The sequence below is a fragment of the Labrus mixtus genome, chromosome 5 (genome assembly GCF_963584025.1).
Source record: "Labrus mixtus chromosome 5, fLabMix1.1, whole genome shotgun sequence".
Classification (NCBI taxonomy): Eukaryota; Metazoa; Chordata; class Actinopteri; order Labriformes; family Labridae; genus Labrus; species Labrus mixtus.
In genome coordinates this window covers 11742896-11761771 of record NC_083616.1, presented here as the reverse complement: position 1 = coordinate 11761771, position 18876 = coordinate 11742896, and the positions used below count along the sequence as shown (strand labels likewise).

Genomic DNA, 18876 nt, shown 5'->3' with positions numbered 1-18876 from the left:
GACTCTCGACTCTGTCCTAATGTTTCGTAATCACACAAAGAAAAATGTATCACTAAAAGGCAAAGCTATTTCTCTGATGACATCCTGTCTCAATACCCTGAAATACAAAGGCAGATAATTTACCTTACATGTATTCCCCAGGCTGGGGAAGTTAGTTTTTTGTTTTTTTTAAAGCACTACCTTAGATTACACCTGCTTACCTAATTGACATACTGACCATCTATTGCCATCTAGTGCACTTACTTTTGATTACTGGCCTCATTACAGAGAACCACCCTGCCAGGCTCACAGATTTCTTTCTCTTGAACAGTTTCACAAATGTAGGTTATCCTTTTCTTCTACTAGATTTTCTGCCAGTAAGTAAAAACCTCTTTGACAAAGATGTCTGATGCACAATCACTAAGGTGTTGTGTTATAGCATATCCCTTTCAGAGCCTTTCACTGTGGGGAAGCTGGATGTCTCTTTTTTGCTGGTGCAGGAACAAACAGAATTCAAATCTGCCCCATTTTAAATAGTCAGAAACACATTTGGATCATTAAGGTTATTTCATCACAAGATGAAGAGGTAATTTAGATTTCTAAAATCTCTGGGAGGTCTAAAAATTAAATTTTCTGAATAAAGATGTAGCCTGTGTGATACCCATGGAAGCAAGAAATACTTTTGACAAAACAAATACCTTCAGGTCACTTTAATTCTACTCTTTAAGTAATCCCCCAAAACAATGATGATTAAATGCTGCCTCTTGCCCTGCACCTGTATGTTGGATGGTGATTGATTATAAATTGATTACCAAGGCTATGTAATTCAGCAGAGGGTCCTGTTGAACTGATTTGTTGTCATTGTTAAAGGCTTGTGAACATATGTGGATGTGTTCTTTACTAAAACAGATCCTTTCATTTTCACAGTCCCCACCCGTTTTGATGATAACTCAGCGTGATTGCAGAAGTAAACTAACCAGACCCACAAATTAGGTTGTGACAAACTCATACATCAGCGTTGCCGGGGTGACAGCATCCTAATACGTGCTGTATCACGGCAACAGGGGGTAAACAAAAGGATCAGAGCTTACGGTCTGATTTGTGTGGCTTGTTGAAGATGAGCCAGCCCAGCAGCAGCCTTGACGAGAAAGGGGTCAACCAAAATAGAGATCCGATATGTCGTATGTCTGTGTTTACCGATATTCAAAGCGCAGCAGTGTCACCAGAAATGAGGCTCTTATCCGCCTTCAAGAAAGACAATCATGGCAGGAAAGTTTTCCTGGCAGGGAGAGGTGAGTCTGCTCATCTGGGCTCAATTCATGACGGTTACTCTTCTTTCCACAAGCTTAGTAGTAGTATCTTATCTGAGCGGAAAACAAGAAACCGAACCTCACTGCTTTCAATAATTAATATCCTATTAGGCTACTGTTACAACCTTGTGGGAGTAAAAACAGCCTATGTGAATAACGGTCAGAAAAAGAGAGTTTTGACTAAAACATTTCAGAAATAATTTGATTGTCTGTCTGAAGAACAATGTGACATCAAGGAAGCCTACAATAATCTGTAATAGGTCCCACATGAACAATAATCTAAAATGTTTGTTATTGTTACAAAGAAGGCTAAGGTAAGGAGCCCCACAAGGCTCAGGCAAGAAACACAATCCTTTTTAAAATGAATTCCCACGGTTCACAAATCTGTGTGCAAGGGTATATAATCCGTGCCCACTGAGTTGTAAACTGTGCACAGATCTGTAAACTGCTTTTGATTTTTTTTCTTGCCGGGTCCTTGTGGGGCTCAGAAGTAAAGAGATATATCTGACTATTTTAGCTGTGAATCAGAGAATATGAATGATGCTCTGCATTTACATCCCTCATATTAAACTAAATTATTTTTATTCTATTGGGTGACTCATAGTGTTCATAAATGTTTTTTGAGATATCACTCCTAAATATTTTAAAAGAGAGCTCTGTGAACAAAAACAAATTGCCTTCAAATACCGATGCAGTCATAGAAGTTGTCAAATGGTTGATGATGTTTTTCCCTTGTCACTTTCTGAAAAAACAATTTTCTCTCATTGTGACCTTTCTTGTCTTTTCTTTCCATTTTACTTTTATAACGTCTATAATTATCATTTCCGTAGAGTATTACAGCGAGGAAGGAAAGACTTTCGAATTGCGTCTTGTTGGAAAAATAAAACAGCAGTTCAGCACCAGCCCCACTATTCGTCCAGAGTATCCTCCATCGCTTGGCCTTAGAGGGTTCACCCAGCGAGTCACAGAGGTTACTTTGGAGAAGAGCTGTCAAGCTGTAGTGGAAAACCGGGTAAATGCAGCAGTACACAAACATTGTTGATTATAGTCTCGGTACATTTTATGCCTCAGCTTGCCCAGCACCCTAGAGAAGAAGCAGTAGCCTATAATCAATCTGCACTGTCATTACCTAGAGGCATCAGGAAGACCTGTCTGTAAACAAAGATGGCAGTCATGGATTTAAATACAGATTTGTTTTCAGGATAAATCAATAAAAGGACCATCACTGAAGTGTTTAAAAAAACAGACATATTAATAACTCATCTCATGGTGTATCCTGATTTTTGTTGCAGGTGTTAGGTGTCCAGACTCCTGGATTTACTGCTGCCGTGCGTCTTGGGGCTGAACTCTTGAGAAAATGGCATGATGTCAGTGCTGATTGGTGCGGACCGGTCTACCTCTCTTCTCCTTGTGATGGTAAATATCACCAAGCTTTGTCTTCAGAACATTAACCAATACAACCTCAGCACATCATAGACATGAGAATGACTCAGAGAATAAACATAAATCGAATATGACTAAAACATGGTAAAACAATGGCTCTCAATGGTATGCCTATAGCACAATAAGTTACTGTGACTTTCAAACAATATCTGAGTGTATGAGGAGAAAACATGGAGGTTTATAAGTTTAGGATGACTGACCAAAAATACCCATAGAGCCTGAAAAAACACTTTCCAAAAACATTATATTAGCTTAGTATTTGCAAATGAAGAGAATTTAATGGTAAATGGACTTGAGCTTATATAGCACTTTTACACCACATGTAACACCTACCCATTCACCATGTTGCTTTAAAACCTCTGTATTGACTTATAAGAGAAATAATCCAATTCTCTCAATGTGCTTAAGATGCTTAAACGGATTCTTATTTAAGTTTCAAATGTGAGGAAGAGTTTGTCTCTGAACATTTGTGCCAACAACCAAGGCTTCAGTTTTGTCCTGGTTGAGCTTTAGAAAGTAAATTTAACCCAACCCAATTTCAAAGATGCAGCTCAATGATGTATCCATTGCCCCTGAGTCAAACAAGACTTAGAAATATAAAACTGTGCGCCATCAGCTTATCCATGACAATTTATGCTGTGCCTCCTAATGATGTTTCCAAGTGGTATCTCTGTTTGACTCACCAGAAAACAATCATGACTTTTAATGTCATATTTTTGTAATATGTTTAACCTCTGGCTTTTTTGTTTCTAATGAGCTCGTTTCCAATACGCTGTATAATGAATCTGTTTGGTGTATCTTTGTTGTTAGAAAAAACTAAAAGAAAAAAAAACATAGGACCCTGAGGAACACCACAACTCATTTTATAACTTTAAGATGGACATACAGTCCAAGTTATCTACAGAACTAAAGGCTGCACATTATCCACATTCCAAAAAACACATCATTTGTATTTACTAGTAAGTATAAGAAAATAGTTTTCTCTCACTTTAGAGTAACCATACTGTCATTTCATTTTGAATTAGAAGTGGTACTGATCTCGAGAAGTTTATTTTGAACCTGTCTAATGTTTTGTCTTCATCCTTGCAGACTCATTGGCTGATATCTACCGGGCAGCAGGGGTCCAAGAAATCCGTCACTATTATTACTGGGATGATAAACAACAAGTTTGTTTGGAGAAGCTTCTGGCGGATCTGGATGGGGCTCCAGAGCAAAGTGTTGTTGTTCTGTCGGCTTCTGCACACTACCCAACTGGAGCAGATCTCTCTCAAATTCAATGGGTTTCGATTGCACAGCTTATAATGGTAACTGATGTTTATATTAATGCTTTTATTATTTTATGTTAGATAAGTAGTTTCACTTCTGTGAAGATCATAATTTACACTATGCTCTGTTTCAACAGAAGCGTCGGCTTTTCCCTTTCCTCTTGCTTCCTGCCCAGGGGCTTTGTAATGGGGATCTAGAGTGGGATGCATGGCCTGTACAGTACTTTGCATCACAAGGGATGGAGCTCCTCTGTGCTCAGTCACTCTCCCACTGCTTTGGTCTATATGGTGAGGAGGAGATGTTAAAAAAAAAGGAATCAAGATTTCATAATAAGCTATATGGCAAAATATACCTGTAGCAGATAATGTAAAATTAACCTCAAAAGGAAGACTAGAGCTGGATTTCTATACTAAAAAAACAGAGCAAGTCAGTTTGAATTCCATTTTCTTTTCTTTTGCTCAGACAGTCCTGAAAATCATGCACAATGTATCTTCAGAGTCACGCTTTCTAAGCCTCCCCACTTCTCTTTCTGGCGAGTTTTGAATTAGCATCAGGTATCTCATTGTGAGGCAGATGTGCTTGGAGCCTGTTGCTTTATTCATCTGACCAAAGCTTACTGGCTTTTTTTATTTGGTAAACCAAAGTGTCCCTCTTCAACTCCATGTTCAAACCAGAATTTTAGGAGAGAGTGATAATGACTTTACATTATCACTGCTGGAACATAGTGCTCCTTCACATAAGACCCATCTTCTTCTCCTCTACAACAGGTGACGCTGTTGGACACCTCCTGTGTGTCTTGAAGCAAAACTCTCTCATGTTATCAGTTCAGTCACAAGCTGAAAAAATTATCAGATCCCTATGGGCCCAGCCATCTGATACTGGAGCCCGAGTTGTTGCCACGGTGCTCAGTAACCCAGCCCATGTTGTTGAATGGTGAGTTACGCTCTACTTCAAAGACAGTCTGATATGTGAAGAATGTGGCTTGGATGGCCACATTGTTACTCTATCACTAGACCTTCATAATGATAAAAAAAATGTAACATCCAGTTTCCAAAGCATTTACTGTGAAAAAGTCATTCATTTTCAACATGCACCACTACATGATGATCCATGTTTCTTCTATACATGGCTCATGTTTTATCCTACATGGATCATACATGTTTTGCAAAGGTTAAATAAAATACTTAAGGAACTATTTTCCACACGTTGTCCCCTGTGTTTCCCAGGCAGGGAGAAGTGAAGCACCTTGTGGAGAGATGTATGCTGATTAGACACATTTTGAGAGAAAGGCTAAGGCTTTTGGGCACTCCAGGCTGCTGGGACCACCTGACTCAACAAAGAGGACTCTTCTGTTGTACTGGTCTAAATGGTGAGTAATAGCCCACAAATGTCTTGCTATGTTGGAATTATTAGCTGTTTTGCTAAGAATATTAAACTGCAAATCATTAACTGCAGAAACTTCAAGTAAAGACAAGCGAAAAAGCAAAATCTTTTGCTCCATTGTTTAATCCTTTGATAACTGGTATTTACGGCACATAATTCTTTGAAATAAACACAATGCCCTAATGGCACAAGTGTCTTTGGTTTATTTGAAATAATAGCTTGCATTAACAGTTTATTATTATAGAGTAGCATGCTGGCTATGTTTGATTATTGACAAAAGTACTGCTGTTTAATTCATAGTTATACAAAGTGTTGGTTAACAAGTCACGTACAATCATTTGAATCAGTGTTCATTAAAACACTATTTGTGACTTAAGTACCATTAATTGGATTTTTACTTAACTTATCTGAAGGAACTTTTATAGTAAGTTTGATAGCATCCACAACTGAGAACTTGCATTGATACTACAATCATATAAATTAATATTAAAATGGTGAACATTTTCTTTACTACATTTTTTTAAAGAAATATAACCATAAGCCATAATCTGGTTATAATCACTGATGTGATTTCATTGATTTTTCTGTGTCTACTTTAGGTCAACAGGTAGATTTTTTGTCAAAGAGGAGACACATTTACCTGCTCTCCAGTGGCTGTCTAAACGTGAGTGCAATCAATGGTCGTAACTTGGACTACATAGCCGAGTCCATCCATCTGGCTGTGACCACAGGTTCTTTCAGTTGGCCTAGCAGTTAGTTTGTGCGCCCCATGTACAGAGGCTGCTGTCCTATGATGGGCTTGTGGTTACATTCAAGGATGTCATTCCCCACTCTCTCTGTCTCCTCTGTCTTTGACTATATTCAATTTCCTATCTGAATAAAGCCCAAAAATAAATCTTTTGCTTTAAAATTCTCAGTATACTGTCATTACTGTTGCAGCCTCAGCTATTACAAAGTAAATGCCAATAAAGATGGAGACAAAATCTAGACAAAACAACTGATTGCTTTCTGAATTGAAGCTGACATTTCCTTGAAAAGTTCCAATTATTGGTAATTGGCTGCTGCTGTATTTTCATATATTGAGGAAAATATGAGTCGGGTATTGATCTTCTCTCAGCAACAAGTTTAGGAGTGTGTTTTCTCAAATTCTAACTACTCCTTCACATAGGTAGAGTGAATCTGTGTGGTAAGATTCTACACTCTGACAATGTGATGTATTGCTCAATGATGATGTTCAAACTCCAACATTTAACAGCATGTCCTATATAAGGGGATGATATAAGAGCTTATTATTAACCCAAGGGTAACCTTTAGAGGTATAAGCCTTGAACAAGCAGCCACATATTGCTTGCTGCATTCAAAGCAAAGGGATGCACACAAGCTGTGTGTGTTCTTGTGGTCCAAAATGAATGGCACATTTTTAATACAAGCTGTGTACACAGAAGACCATCGGTGCCATTGGACTTCAAATGGAAATGCCAAAATTATCCATGCGGAAGGAAGTATGATTCATTTTGTGTAAACACACACCATACTTCGACAAACACGTTGATGCATTTCTGTCATTGATTGGGTCTTTTTAAATATTTGTTGCCTCATACTTCAAATTGAGAAAGTAGTTCTGTTCAAATAATTTAATCTTCATAGAAGCAATATACTTGGAAACAATATTGAAGTCTAAAAGGCTGGGTTCTTCCTTAATAAATCTCCTTTCTAATAAGTGTTATACTTGTTGGAATAGTTTGGGGTTTTATTGCTACAGGGTCTAAATAATGTTTTAAGTAGCCTCACCTCTGTACTAGAGTCAAAATCAGTGTTGTGAATTTATTTTATTTACAAATGATTGTCATATGGAAACATTAACAAGCCATAAAGGCTTAGTAATGGAGTAAAAATTGGCATTTTTCTTTCTATTTATTTTTTTGTCTTAAATGCTTTGAAAACATGCAGGTTTTATCTAACTAACTTTATTTTTGTCGGAAGCCCTCTATTCATTTGTGAGACATAACACAATTTTCACTGTGTACTCTTTAGTTCTGAGGAACAGGTTGCAACAAGGCATTTAATGGAGGCGGTGAGCTCGTTGCTTTCTTTTTAGTGACCTAGGGTGAACGAGGATAATCAACGTCTACATTACAGTCCGAGGCATAGCCATTAGGTGCTGTCTGGAGCCCTTTGATTTCCATCTAGCATGCGAAGCCAGCATGAGCATAGTGTTGGGGAAAGTGTACCTGTCCGTGCATGAATGGGGGGAAGAAAAAGCTGCCTAAATATGAACACCATGGCAACTGAATAAACTCAGCCTGTAAAAAAAGGAAAGTTAGTGGAAGGTGTAACTTGCTCCTCAGTTAGATTCAGCATATTCCAGATTTATGGGGGGAAATGGATCAGGACTGAATTTAAAGGCCAAGTGTGTTGTCTTGTTGTTGTTAAAACCATCAACATCAATTTATCCAGCCACTTTGTCATAATTCAGTTGGGTAACATATTATTGTCACAATTAAAGGCAGGGTTGGTCATTTTCTCCAGATACGCTTTTCAAGATTTGGTTGAAATTGTCTTCAGGTCCTGACAGAAATTAATAATTCATGTGCTCTGAAATAGGAACGAATACAATCCGTCATCTGTAGCAGTTGTAAGCCTGTAAAAACTTTGACCGATGTCTGCCACGAGGTAATAATCGGATGAACCAATCACACGCCTCCCTGTCTCCCTGCTCGTTACCCCATGCATGCACGAGCCCACACTCAAAGCATGAGCTTAGGTCCGCTTCTGGACCAATGGCGCTTATGCATGTAAGTGAGGGGCGTGGCTTTTGAGGGAGCACAGAGGGGAGGGGATGGGTGTAGACGGAGCACTGAGGGAATGCTGCTTTCAAAATCATGCGAGTTTGCAAAAATGACCAACTCTGCCTTTATGCCGTCAGGGCTTTAAGCGAGTTCTAAAACTTTTCACATTGTACAGAAGATCAAACAGAGTGTGCTTGGCTGCCTCTTGGCTCAACAGTGACTTATTATACGTATTAGACAAAATTACAGATATCTTAGGTGCAGCCATGTTTTCTAATAACGTAAATGCTGCTTAAAGATACTGTATTTCCATTCATTTTTATCTACAGGCTCTTAAAGTCAACTTGTTCCACTTCAGTGTAAAACTGTCTGCAGAATCCAAGAGTCTCCTCACTGTTTCTTCAGATAAGTTCTCTCTGAATGCAGGAAACACTTGACACTGTGGTAAATTTTAATTCTGGTGTTGCTGTGCCTAGCAGCTTTTCAGTCAAGTGTCTGTCAGAAATAGACGCAGGACAGTGACCAACTTTCAGTTTTGGGGAGTTCTCATGTGCAGTTTGTGTGCCACTTTGAGAGGTTTTTTAAGGAGGCTACTTTAACCATCAAAAAGCTCCTGAAGAAGGTTGTCCTTCGCCTGACTTTCTTTGTACACTTCAGACAAAGGTTTCGACAACCAAGGGGAAAATCAGTCTCAAGCTTCCAAAAGGGTTGGACAGCAAAAGCATCAAAAGCTTGAGAGCCAGTATGAAGTATCTGTTAGCTGGCTTGAAGTCTTGGTGAAACGTTGGGATTTCTGTTTAATGGATAGCACTTATCCTGGCACTCTATGTGAACGTATGTCTTTGTAATGGCAAAAGAGAAATACTTAAACAAAACAGAATGTTATATACAAGCCATCTGACATTACAAACCCCTTTCACATGTCTTAGCATTCCTTGGTGCTCTGCCATGTTAAAGTAGCCTATAAATTAGCAACAGTTGCACTAGCCTTGCATGAAAGGCTTGACATTGTAAAGTTAGCTTTTATCACTATTTCAGACACAAACCGAAATAATACAAAAGTATTCTTATGAAATGTAATTTATTTCTTTAATCTTAAACTGTAGGTTACTTTAGTCCTAAAAACTGTAATACTACGGTGGCCTGTAGCTGCGTAGGCTCGGCAACAGCTGAATCGACGTACATTAGAGAAACGTTCAGCATATTAGAAATGCTGCACTTTCAAAAGCAATTGCAAACATCCAAAACAAATTAAATGGCTGAAATGTTTCTCTTTGCTTAGGCGCTCTGTGGGAAAGTTTATTTACGGAAGAGATTGAGGGACGGAAAGATTAATTTAGATGGGAAAGTTGCATTGTCGACGGATACAGAATACCATCAATATTCAATTCAATTCAGTTCAATTCAAAAAACTTTATTTGTCCCCGGGGGGCAATTCAAAGGCACACAGAGCAGTAAATTAAGAACAGTGCAAGTAAACGAAACATTTTAACCTAAATATAAAGTGTCAATTTAAATACAACTTAAAGCTTAAACTTAACTTAAAATACAAAATATAAAAGAGTAGATATAAGTGGACAGTGATCGGACTAACAGATGTAAACAGATGTAAACAGAACTATGTGCAGTAAATGTGAAATAAATATATATATACAGAGCTATGTGCAAGTAATTACAGCAAGTATTACAGCAACAAGGCCATTTAAAGTGAGTCGGGACTGGATGTTGACGCCAGTGATGAGACAGCCAAGCTAGGGTTCCGTGGATGCATGGAAATAGTGTTAGCTGTGGGGTTAATGACCTCAGGCTCCAACACATCCCCGTGCATCCGCTGTCAGCCTTACCCACTGTTCCTTCATCATCCCTGCTGTCAGACTCCAGATTGGACTAGCTGTTAATTTCCTGGCCACAGATAAGCATTAGTCCCTGTCATCACTTTCTCCACGAGAACCCCCTGCCCCGGGCCTGTTTTTGCACAATAAACAGCGGGGCATAGTCCCGGAGAATTGTGCTCCTGTTGTGTTTATCGGTACGTGGTTCAATGATAAATTGACTTCCCCGTCTCCCTCCCACATCTGTCATGTGTCCATCTCCACAAACCTAAGCAGGGCTTCAGTGATAGCAGCCCCGGGTGCCTGGAGCCAAGCCCAGACATGCATTTCAGTCTTCCCTGGAGTCAAACGGAACCCGCACTGCTCATTGCTATTCACGACCATGAACAATTTAAATACTAATAAAATTTGTTTTTCTGGAGAAAGATCAGTTATGAAATTGTTGACATAAACTGCTTAAAAAAAACTGTTACATTACATGACATACATTGCATACATTAAGCTCTTTTCTTACATCTTACAAATGTCAGACACGTTTCAGAAAAAGAGGGGACAAAAGAGCAGACTGTTTTAAATGCTGCTCAAGCTCATTTTCCTGCTTTTGACTGTACAAGAAAAGATGTCTGCTACATTGAAAATTCAAGGACAGCTAGATTAGACTTGTCATATTAATAGTTTATCTTTATCGCTGACTCCATTAATAACCTGTGCTTAAAGAAAACCATTTTCTTCCATTTCATCCTTCAAAGTGTTTTGAAAGAAGACATCGTTTAGGTTACTAACTAAAAAGTTGTCTACACTGGTTCTTTCCCAGTTAAATCAGTTGACAAACATTTAACTTTGACTTAAAACTAATATAACACATTTAAGTCAGAAAAGTGATTTTTCATCCTAGCTGTTTTTTGGGGAAGGGGTTCTAAAATGGGCTGCATGCAGCAAGAGGAGAGAGACCTGTTACCTCTATTGATTAGAAAATAAGTCTTTGTAGCCACAAATGAACGTGCCGAAGCCTCAGACACTCTGAGTGAAACTTCTGCTGTAAACATCACGTCAGGTTCTCCCACAGCAAACCATGGTCTTCTGGCTCCAAACCGGGTTGATGATTCAAAATCAATCCACTAATGGCACCATGCGACCACGACTGTTTGCTCTCTGCTCCGACTTGTTAAGTGGGCACTAGGGGTCAGTTTGCACGACTGAAAAAGTGTCCACACTGTCCTCTTTACAAACATCCAGACATCACATCACCACACATCCTTATCACCGTGCTGCTCTGTCTCCTTTACACACATTTGAGAGCAGTGAAGGACGACAGTTCAAACATTACAAACACTGGGACAATGACCCCTGACGCAATAGAGAGTGGGAGACAGCAGTGTGACCTTTAAGCCTTAAAACGTTGTTGAAAAAGATAAAGCACATTTCATGATTTCTCTGTATTTTTCAGTAAGCAGCCTACTCTTTTGTTTGAGCTGGTCAGATATTGTGGAGCTATTTGCCAGAGATAGGAATATTTAATGAGCAATTCATATAGATGATAATAAGGCAGAAAATACGAATATAAACGCTGGTGAAACCGTCAATTAGGAGTAGGTTAGGCTACAGCACATGATTTATCGTTGTACGCAGGTTCAACTGTTTTCCATCGATTCATTCATCGCGTCAGAAGCTCCTTCACTCCCCAGAGCTGTTAGTGCATTTTAAAATAGATAAAACGTCAGTCAGACTCAACCTGGAGATCGCCTGGTAACACTCTCTTCATGCTTAAAACCCTGACACACGTAAAAAGCCGACTCTACAAACAACCACTGCCACATCGCAATAAAGCGCTGTAGAGCGGCTGTTTACAGATCAGACTCTGCGTAAAATCTGTGAGAAGCGCTCATCTCTCCAAAGACGCACGAGGCACCGCGCGGGATCTGCTCTGCGCTCTTCTGTGACTGGAAACTGAGGATTCATCAGTACACGGTAGGTGTGCGACTGTGTTTTTTTCCCCCTAAGATTCAAATGGGTAATTGGTGTGTTTTCAAGAAGAAAGACATGCCGAACTTTTGGTCAGTGCAGCAAATTTGTCAGTTAAAAAGATGCAGACAAATGCACTAAATCCGCATCTTCTCCAACAATTAAGATCATTTTCTCTTTAAACAGCCTTTGAAATAATATTTGTTATGCTTGAGTTGAGATAATAATGGTTTGTTCTTGGTGCGATCGTGGCTTTTGGCTAAACAATTTTGAATGTGTTGATGCCTGATATTGATATAATAAAACCAACTGTGAGAATGTGTACGATATCATATTTCATGAGTTTTCCTTGACAGAAGGAATACAGCAGGTATAACGTGGTATAGCAGGTATAAAGTGCTTTTACTACACTAATCTGATTTATTAATGTACTAATGTATTAATGTATGTAATAATGTACTATTCACTTGTTTAAAACTGTAATAATATTCAGAGGCTATTTGTGATGCAAAACTGTCAGGCTATTTCTGTAAACTGAATTATAAATAAATTCACTTCAGCATATGTCTGGTTTGTCATAGCAGTTCATCCAACAACCTGCTGCTGCCAAACCTGTGACAATCTGAACAGCATTGGCCCCGTATCTTCAGAGACTGAGTTTTACAGATAAGTGATCAATATATTTAAACATTGTGACAAAAGAATAATTCATAATCTTATTTATTTTTTACACTTCAAGGCATGCTCGAGTCTCTTATGGTTGGAATCAATTAAATTAACTGCTATCTAGAAAACCACAAAAAGACATTGGGCTGAATCTGATGCAGACATTTGACCTTTAAAAGCCACATTATGGGCTGTTTTTTAAAAGAAAAATGTTTGAACACACAGAAATAAATATTTTTAGTTAAATCAATGTTTTTAACATTTGAAATAAACACAAGGTTGTGCCCTAATAAAAGGATAAGTGAAGACACTCCTTATCTCATTTATACTATATCCTACTGATAAGTTACATAACCTATGGCTCTTAGTTGCCCCCGCAACCAAAACAAAATTGCCTCCTTCAACAGACACAGGCTCTGTTGATGCGAGCTCCAGGTAGTGACAACATACTACTGCTACTCAACCTTGTAGACTGATAGACAGCCAGAGCCAGGACATCAGATTAAATTAATCAATGCTCGTTTGTTATGATTTGGAGGCGCAAGTGAAGTGACGATTTACATTTAATTTCGCACAGCATTGTGGGTGGTAAAATACAATTCATTTCCTGAAAGCACGCATCCGATCCATACTGCATGAAACCCGAAGTTAGTATCCATACTGAAACGTTCAGTATACTGCGGCGGACCCAAAAAATGCATACTGAATGACCACGAAAGTTCAGTATACTGAAACTTCCTGCTTTGTAGACTGTACAGTGCATGTGCCACAGCTGGACAAGCAGCTGCAATTACAGGGTCCTTGGCTTGCTCTATTTCTACTTATTATTCACAGCTATGTGAAAGTTAAACCTGAATGTCTGAAAAGTATACTACAATTTTAAAAGCATGTCAATCACATTTCAATTCAGGGCATTGTGTATAAATGACAGAATATATGAGAGATTGTAGACTTATTTTGTTGTTTACGTCCACATTCCATGTAGTATGACTGGCAGTCATACTATATAATACTGTTGAACTCAGTATGCAGTATACAGTATATACTACATACTGATTCAGATAGTAGTATGTAGTACGCGGTTTTGAAAACAGCCCTAGTTATGTCAACATGTATAATGATCTTTTGACAGACTAATCTTACAACCTGACAGAATATGCCTCAAACATAGCTATCTCTGAACACAATGGGCAGCATGGGACCCTGTCTACCAAACGTTTTAGGTTCTGGGGTGATGGTAGTGCATCATCAGTAGCCCCTATCAGGAATTTAACACAACCTTACATACTCCACTGGTCTCTCCAACTAAGCTTCCTCCTCTCTGCACTTTCTAAGTTCATCCACTGGCCTTGCTTAGCCTGAGCCACAGCCTTTGTTCGCCTTACAACTCCCTCTTGTCGCCGTACAAGAACTCCACAAAAGATGTTTAGATTAACCAGCAAATCTGAATAGCAAGGTCAAAATGCAAAATGTCTTACCAAAATGTGTCCCTGTTGTGAGAATTCCTCACCTCAGGTGCTTACCATTTATGTCATGGTGTTTTCATGTTGGAATATCATCATTATAGTCAGTGTCCTGAATGTTCCCTCAGTGGGGCTATATGTAGTTAAATTTAACTAATTTCAGTGACACAAACCTCTTGCTCTGTGAACATAACACAACGGAGCATATGGGCAGGCAATAGTCAAACGGCAGAGCTGAGTCACACTGCTCTAACATTCAGCATTAATCTTACTGAAAGGTAGTTAAGTGGAAGTGATAGGCGATCTCCTGAAGTCTGTTTTGTATTTGTAACAACAAACCCAGCACTTTTAGCATCTAAAGGGACACATTCCTGCAGGATAATAAATGTAATTGTTGAATGAACTAGATGAAAGTAATACATGTTGGTTGCAGTGATTTCTCTTTTCACAGGACTGACAATGTGTTATCAGAAGGTCATAAATTACAAAGGAATGCGCTTTTAAGAGTGAACATCGTATTTGCATTTACACAAGATAATAATGAAGGGGTGTTTGTAGTCGTCAGGAATATCCTGCAGCCTACTCTTTTCTTCTGAGTGTTGGGTATTTTACAGTGCAAACCTTAGATTATTCATGGTTTCCATCCTCCAGGTTGACCCCCCCCCCCGCCCCTCTGGAATGGAGGGCACAGGCAGTGGCTGGTCAGCTGAGCTCACGTCTCCCTGTGTGAAGCTACATGAGCTGAATGGTAAAGACAGCAGTCAGGTATTCGAGGTGGCTCTGCAGAACAGCTCCTCCAAACGCAGCAGCCCCCAGTTTGTGGGCGTAGAGCTGCTGCAGTCGTTTAAGCCGCTCATCATCCCGTGCTACACTCTGGTGGCACTGGTGGGCGTCTTTGGGAACTACCTGCTCCTCTACGTCATTTGCCGCACCCGCAAGATGCACAATGTCACCAACTTCTTCATCGGAAACCTGGCTTTCTCTGACATGCTGATGTGCGCAACCTGTGTGCCCTTCACGCTGGCCTACGCCTTTAACCCCCACGGCTGGGTGTTTGGCCGCTTCATGTGCTACCTGGTGTACCTGATCCAGCCTGTCACGGTGTACGTGTCGGTCTTTACACTCACAGCTATCGGCGTGGACAGGTAAGACTTAAAGAACCAGAGGGATGTGGACAGACTCTATGAATTAAACTTCTGGGAAATTCTGTAGAGCCCCATCTACATGCATCCTGCATTTTACTGACACTGACATCTATAAGGTGTCATTAGCATGTGCTAAAGCTACAAGGTCAACGATTATCAGCCATCTAGTAACTTTAAAGTGCTTCTCATCCAGAATATTTAATAATGAACCCTTATATAAGTACCTCATTAAAAAGGGAGTTTAAGGAACTGAGAAGCAGATCTTCTACAGCTCTGAACAGATAACTATCTTCTTTGAATGTCTCTGAATATAAAAGCTTTAATGCTGGGCTACAAGGTTTCAAACTCATTACACCAAGCTGTTTCCCAGAAGCTCATGTAGGCTACATCTTTGTGTATTGACCTTGCACACTGTGGCAGAGCTGATTTGAATTTTTCTGAAAAATAAAAGCCAATTGTTTCTTTCGGCTACTGTTGATTTGGCTTTGGTTGCTTTCCCCGACTCTATTATCTATGATGCTTTCCCAATGTGCTCTCTACTGTTGTTAGCAAGCAATTATTATGAATGCTGCTCTTCTGTCATCATGGCATTAACTCCAGTTTGGCATGTTTTCCTTTATCACCATCAGTTTGGACACATACATATAATCTAATTTGACTGAGACTATCCACCTCTGTGTTTCTCCATAGATATTATGCCACAGTTCATCCTCTGAAAAAGCGCATCTCCATCTTAGCATGCACCTACCTTCTGTCTGGGATCTGGCTGCTGTCCTGTGGTCTGGTTGCTCCAGCCGTGGCTCACACTTACCACGTGGAGTTTAAGAATGAGGGCTTCACCATCTGCGAGGAGTTCTGGATGGGCCAGGAGAGAGAGCGCTTGGCTTATGCGTACAGCACCCTCTTCATCACATACGTCCTGCCTCTCTCTGCACTCTGCATCTCCTACTTGTGCATCTCTGTCAAACTGAGGAATTGTGTCATACCTGGACACCACACTCAGAGCCAGGCAGAGGCCCAGCGCCTGAGAAAACGCAAGACCTTCCGACTGGTGAGCCTGGTGGTGGCGGCGTTTGGTGTCTGCTGGCTGCCCATCAGTGTGATCAACGTGCTGCGAGACATTGATATCGACCTGATCGATAAGCGCTTCTTTCTGCTCATTCAGCTGCTTTGTCACCTGTGTGCGATGAGCTCGTCCTGCTGTAACCCTTTCCTCTATGCCTGGCTGCACGATCGCTTCCGGGCTGAGCTGCGCAAAATGTTCACCTGCCGCCGTCGCATTGGGATCTCAGCCAACAACTGCGCCACAGCCAGTATGGTTCTGTAAAGCTCCAGTGTTCAAGGATGCTGATGGTCTTTATTTTCTTTGACACTTCAGTATATTCATCTCAGTCTGGTAACATTCAGGTAATGCAAACAAAATAGGAGTAGATGTGTTTCCATTGCAGGAGTTCTACATGGGACTTGGGATTATTTCAATCAATCAATCAATCAATCAATGTTTATTTCTATAGCACATTTAAAACAACCTTGATTGACCAAAGTGCTGTACAGAAACACAATGTAAAAACAACAAGTAAAATAATATGTAGAATGAAACACAATAAAAACACAATAAATAGGAGTATGAATAAAATTTCTAAATGTCAAGCTCAAATTGTATTAAAAGCCAGAGCAAAGAAGTGAGTTTTAAGCAAAGATTTGAAGTTGTCGATGGACTGAGCAGTTCTTATATTAACAGGTAGACTGTTCCACAGATTGGGAGCAACCACAGCAAAAGCTCTGTCAACTCGGGGTTTTAGCCTGCACCTTGGAGCATCCAAGAGCATCTGGTGTGTTGACCGCATCGCTCTGACTGGAGCATGGAGGTGCAACAACTCGGACACACATTCTGGCGCCAGCGCATTAAGGGATTTATAAACAAATAATAAACACGTAAACTGGATCCTATAACCAACAGGAAGCCAGTGAAGGGAAGCCAGAACAGGTGTGATGTGATCATAGCGTCTCTTCCCCGTCAGAAGACGTGCAGCCGCATTTTGAACCAGCTGCAGGCGGCGAAGCAAACACTGGTCAACCCCAAAATACAATGAATTACAATAATCCAAACGAGAGTTTATGAGCATGTGGATGACTCTTTCAAATTCATGTGGAGGGAGATAGGCCTTTACCTTTGCCAGGAGACACAATTGAAAAAAGCTTGTCTTCACAACTGAGCTGATTTGTTTGTTAAATTTAAAACAGCTGTCAAAAATAACGCCCAGATTTTTTACAGAAGGGCGGCTGTAGGAGGCTAGAGGACCAAGAACACTATCAACCCCATCCAGGAGTTCAGATTTGCCAAACACAATTATTTCTGTTTTGTTTTTGTTTAGAGTCAGGAAGTTTAGTTCCATCCAGGATTTGACATCTTTCAAATAGTCCAGAATTCTTTATTAGTTTTTAAGGGTAGGTAGACTTGCAAGTCATCTGCAAAACAATGGAACGAAATGTTGTACTTTTTAAATATGGACCCCAGGGGAAGCAAATATAAAAAATGGAGCCTTGAGGGACCCCACAGGCTAGTGGGGCCGCAGCTGAGGAGTAATGGCCTAAATGAACAGAAAAGGTCCTCTCTGTGAGGTATGATCTAAACCAATTTAGGACATCACCTTTAATGCCAACACACAGTTTGAGGCGAGATCAAATAATCTGGTGATCAACTGTGTCAAAGGCAGCAGTCAAATCTAACAGCACCAGCACAGCAGAGTTCCCAGAATCAACAGTTAAAAGAAGATAATTAAAGACTCTTAAAAGTGCAGTTTCAGTGCTGTGGCGTGATTTAAAACCAGACTGAAACTTTTCTAAAATGCCATTAAGATCAAGGTGCAACTTAAGCTGCTCTAAAACCACTTTCTCTAAAACTTTGGACAGGAAAGGAAGCTTAGAAATGGGTCGAAAGCTGGAGAGAACAGAAGGGTCAAGGTCTTTGCATGTTGCATGAGGCTGCATGTTTAAAAGCAGTTGGAACACAGCCTGAGACAAGAGAGGTATTTATCAAAGTTAAAATGAATGACTCAACAGTGTTAAAAAACGTCTTTCAGTAGTCTGGGAGGAATACTGTCTTAAGAGTATTGTGAAGGTCTCATTTGTTGGACCACCTTAGATAACACAGAAAGTGACACCGGCTCAAACTGCTCAAAGACAGCTGAGCATGCAGGAGACAAAGCTGGATCTGAGGTGGAGGGAGAAGGTGGAGACCTGATGGCAGAAACTTTATCAATGAAAAATTTTCCATGGATTTTCCGAATAGATTTTTTGCATAGAGTGGGTGATGGCACAACACAAGGAGAGGATTTGAGGATTTAGAGGCATTTCCACCATATGTATCAGGGTAAGTCCCAAAAGTTCCCTGCAGCAGGGGTAGCTTTACAAATGTATGAGATTTGGAGTTGGCCTTGCAGCACTAAACATTTCTGATTCTTGGACTGTGACTGTGAAGCTGTGACTAGTCAACTATTTGTGTAATCGACACGTCTTTAGATGTTGGTGAAATTAGCAGAATGTTAGGGCTCAAGGAACTAATAGTTTCAGGTACTTTTGACTGCCAAGTCTATGGTGATCCAGCTTTGACTCCAGGTAGCAGCATTATGGAGCCA

General features: G+C 40.0%; 2 protein-coding genes across 2 annotated transcripts; both read left to right on the top strand.

Annotated features, from left to right (window-relative positions):
- Positions 1–923: 923 nt before the first annotated feature.
- On the top strand, positions 924–6228 carry got1l1 (glutamic-oxaloacetic transaminase 1 like 1). The gene is made up of 8 exons (XM_061039328.1): positions 924–1271; positions 2120–2301; positions 2582–2705; positions 3822–4036; positions 4135–4285; positions 4766–4931; positions 5225–5367; positions 5981–6228. Exons 1-8 carry the CDS (start codon positions 1097–1099, stop codon positions 6136–6138), a joined length of 1314 nt encoding a protein of 437 aa, XP_060895311.1. The 5' UTR covers positions 924–1096; the 3' UTR covers positions 6139–6228.
- Positions 6229–14733: 8505 nt separating this feature from the next.
- prlhr2a (prolactin releasing hormone receptor 2a) lies at positions 14734–16988 on the top strand. Its single transcript, XM_061037830.1, has 2 exons — positions 14734–15238; positions 15929–16988. The coding sequence occupies exons 1-2, from the start codon at positions 14772–14774 to the stop codon at positions 16563–16565; spliced, it is 1104 nt and encodes a 367-aa protein (XP_060893813.1). The 5' UTR covers positions 14734–14771; the 3' UTR covers positions 16566–16988.
- Positions 16989–18876: the final 1888 nt, after the last annotated feature.

Bases quoted from the DNA above. Each gene is read 5' to 3' on its own strand.
- got1l1 (XM_061039328.1), top strand. From the start codon at position 1,097: ATGAGCCAGCCCAGCAGCAGCCTTGACGAGAAAGGGGTCAACCAAAAT. The intron at 2,302-2,581 runs GTAAATGCAGCA...TTTTTGTTGCAG, and splicing joins AAGCTGTAGTGGAAAACCGG to GTGTTAGGTGTCCAGACTCC. The intron at 4,932-5,224 runs GTGAGTTACGCT...TGTGTTTCCCAG, and splicing joins CCAGCCCATGTTGTTGAATG to GCAGGGAGAAGTGAAGCACC.
- prlhr2a (XM_061037830.1), top strand. From the start codon at position 14,772: ATGGAGGGCACAGGCAGTGGCTGGTCAGCTGAGCTCACGTCTCCCTGT. The intron at 15,239-15,928 runs GTAAGACTTAAA...GTTTCTCCATAG, and splicing joins ACAGCTATCGGCGTGGACAG to ATATTATGCCACAGTTCATC.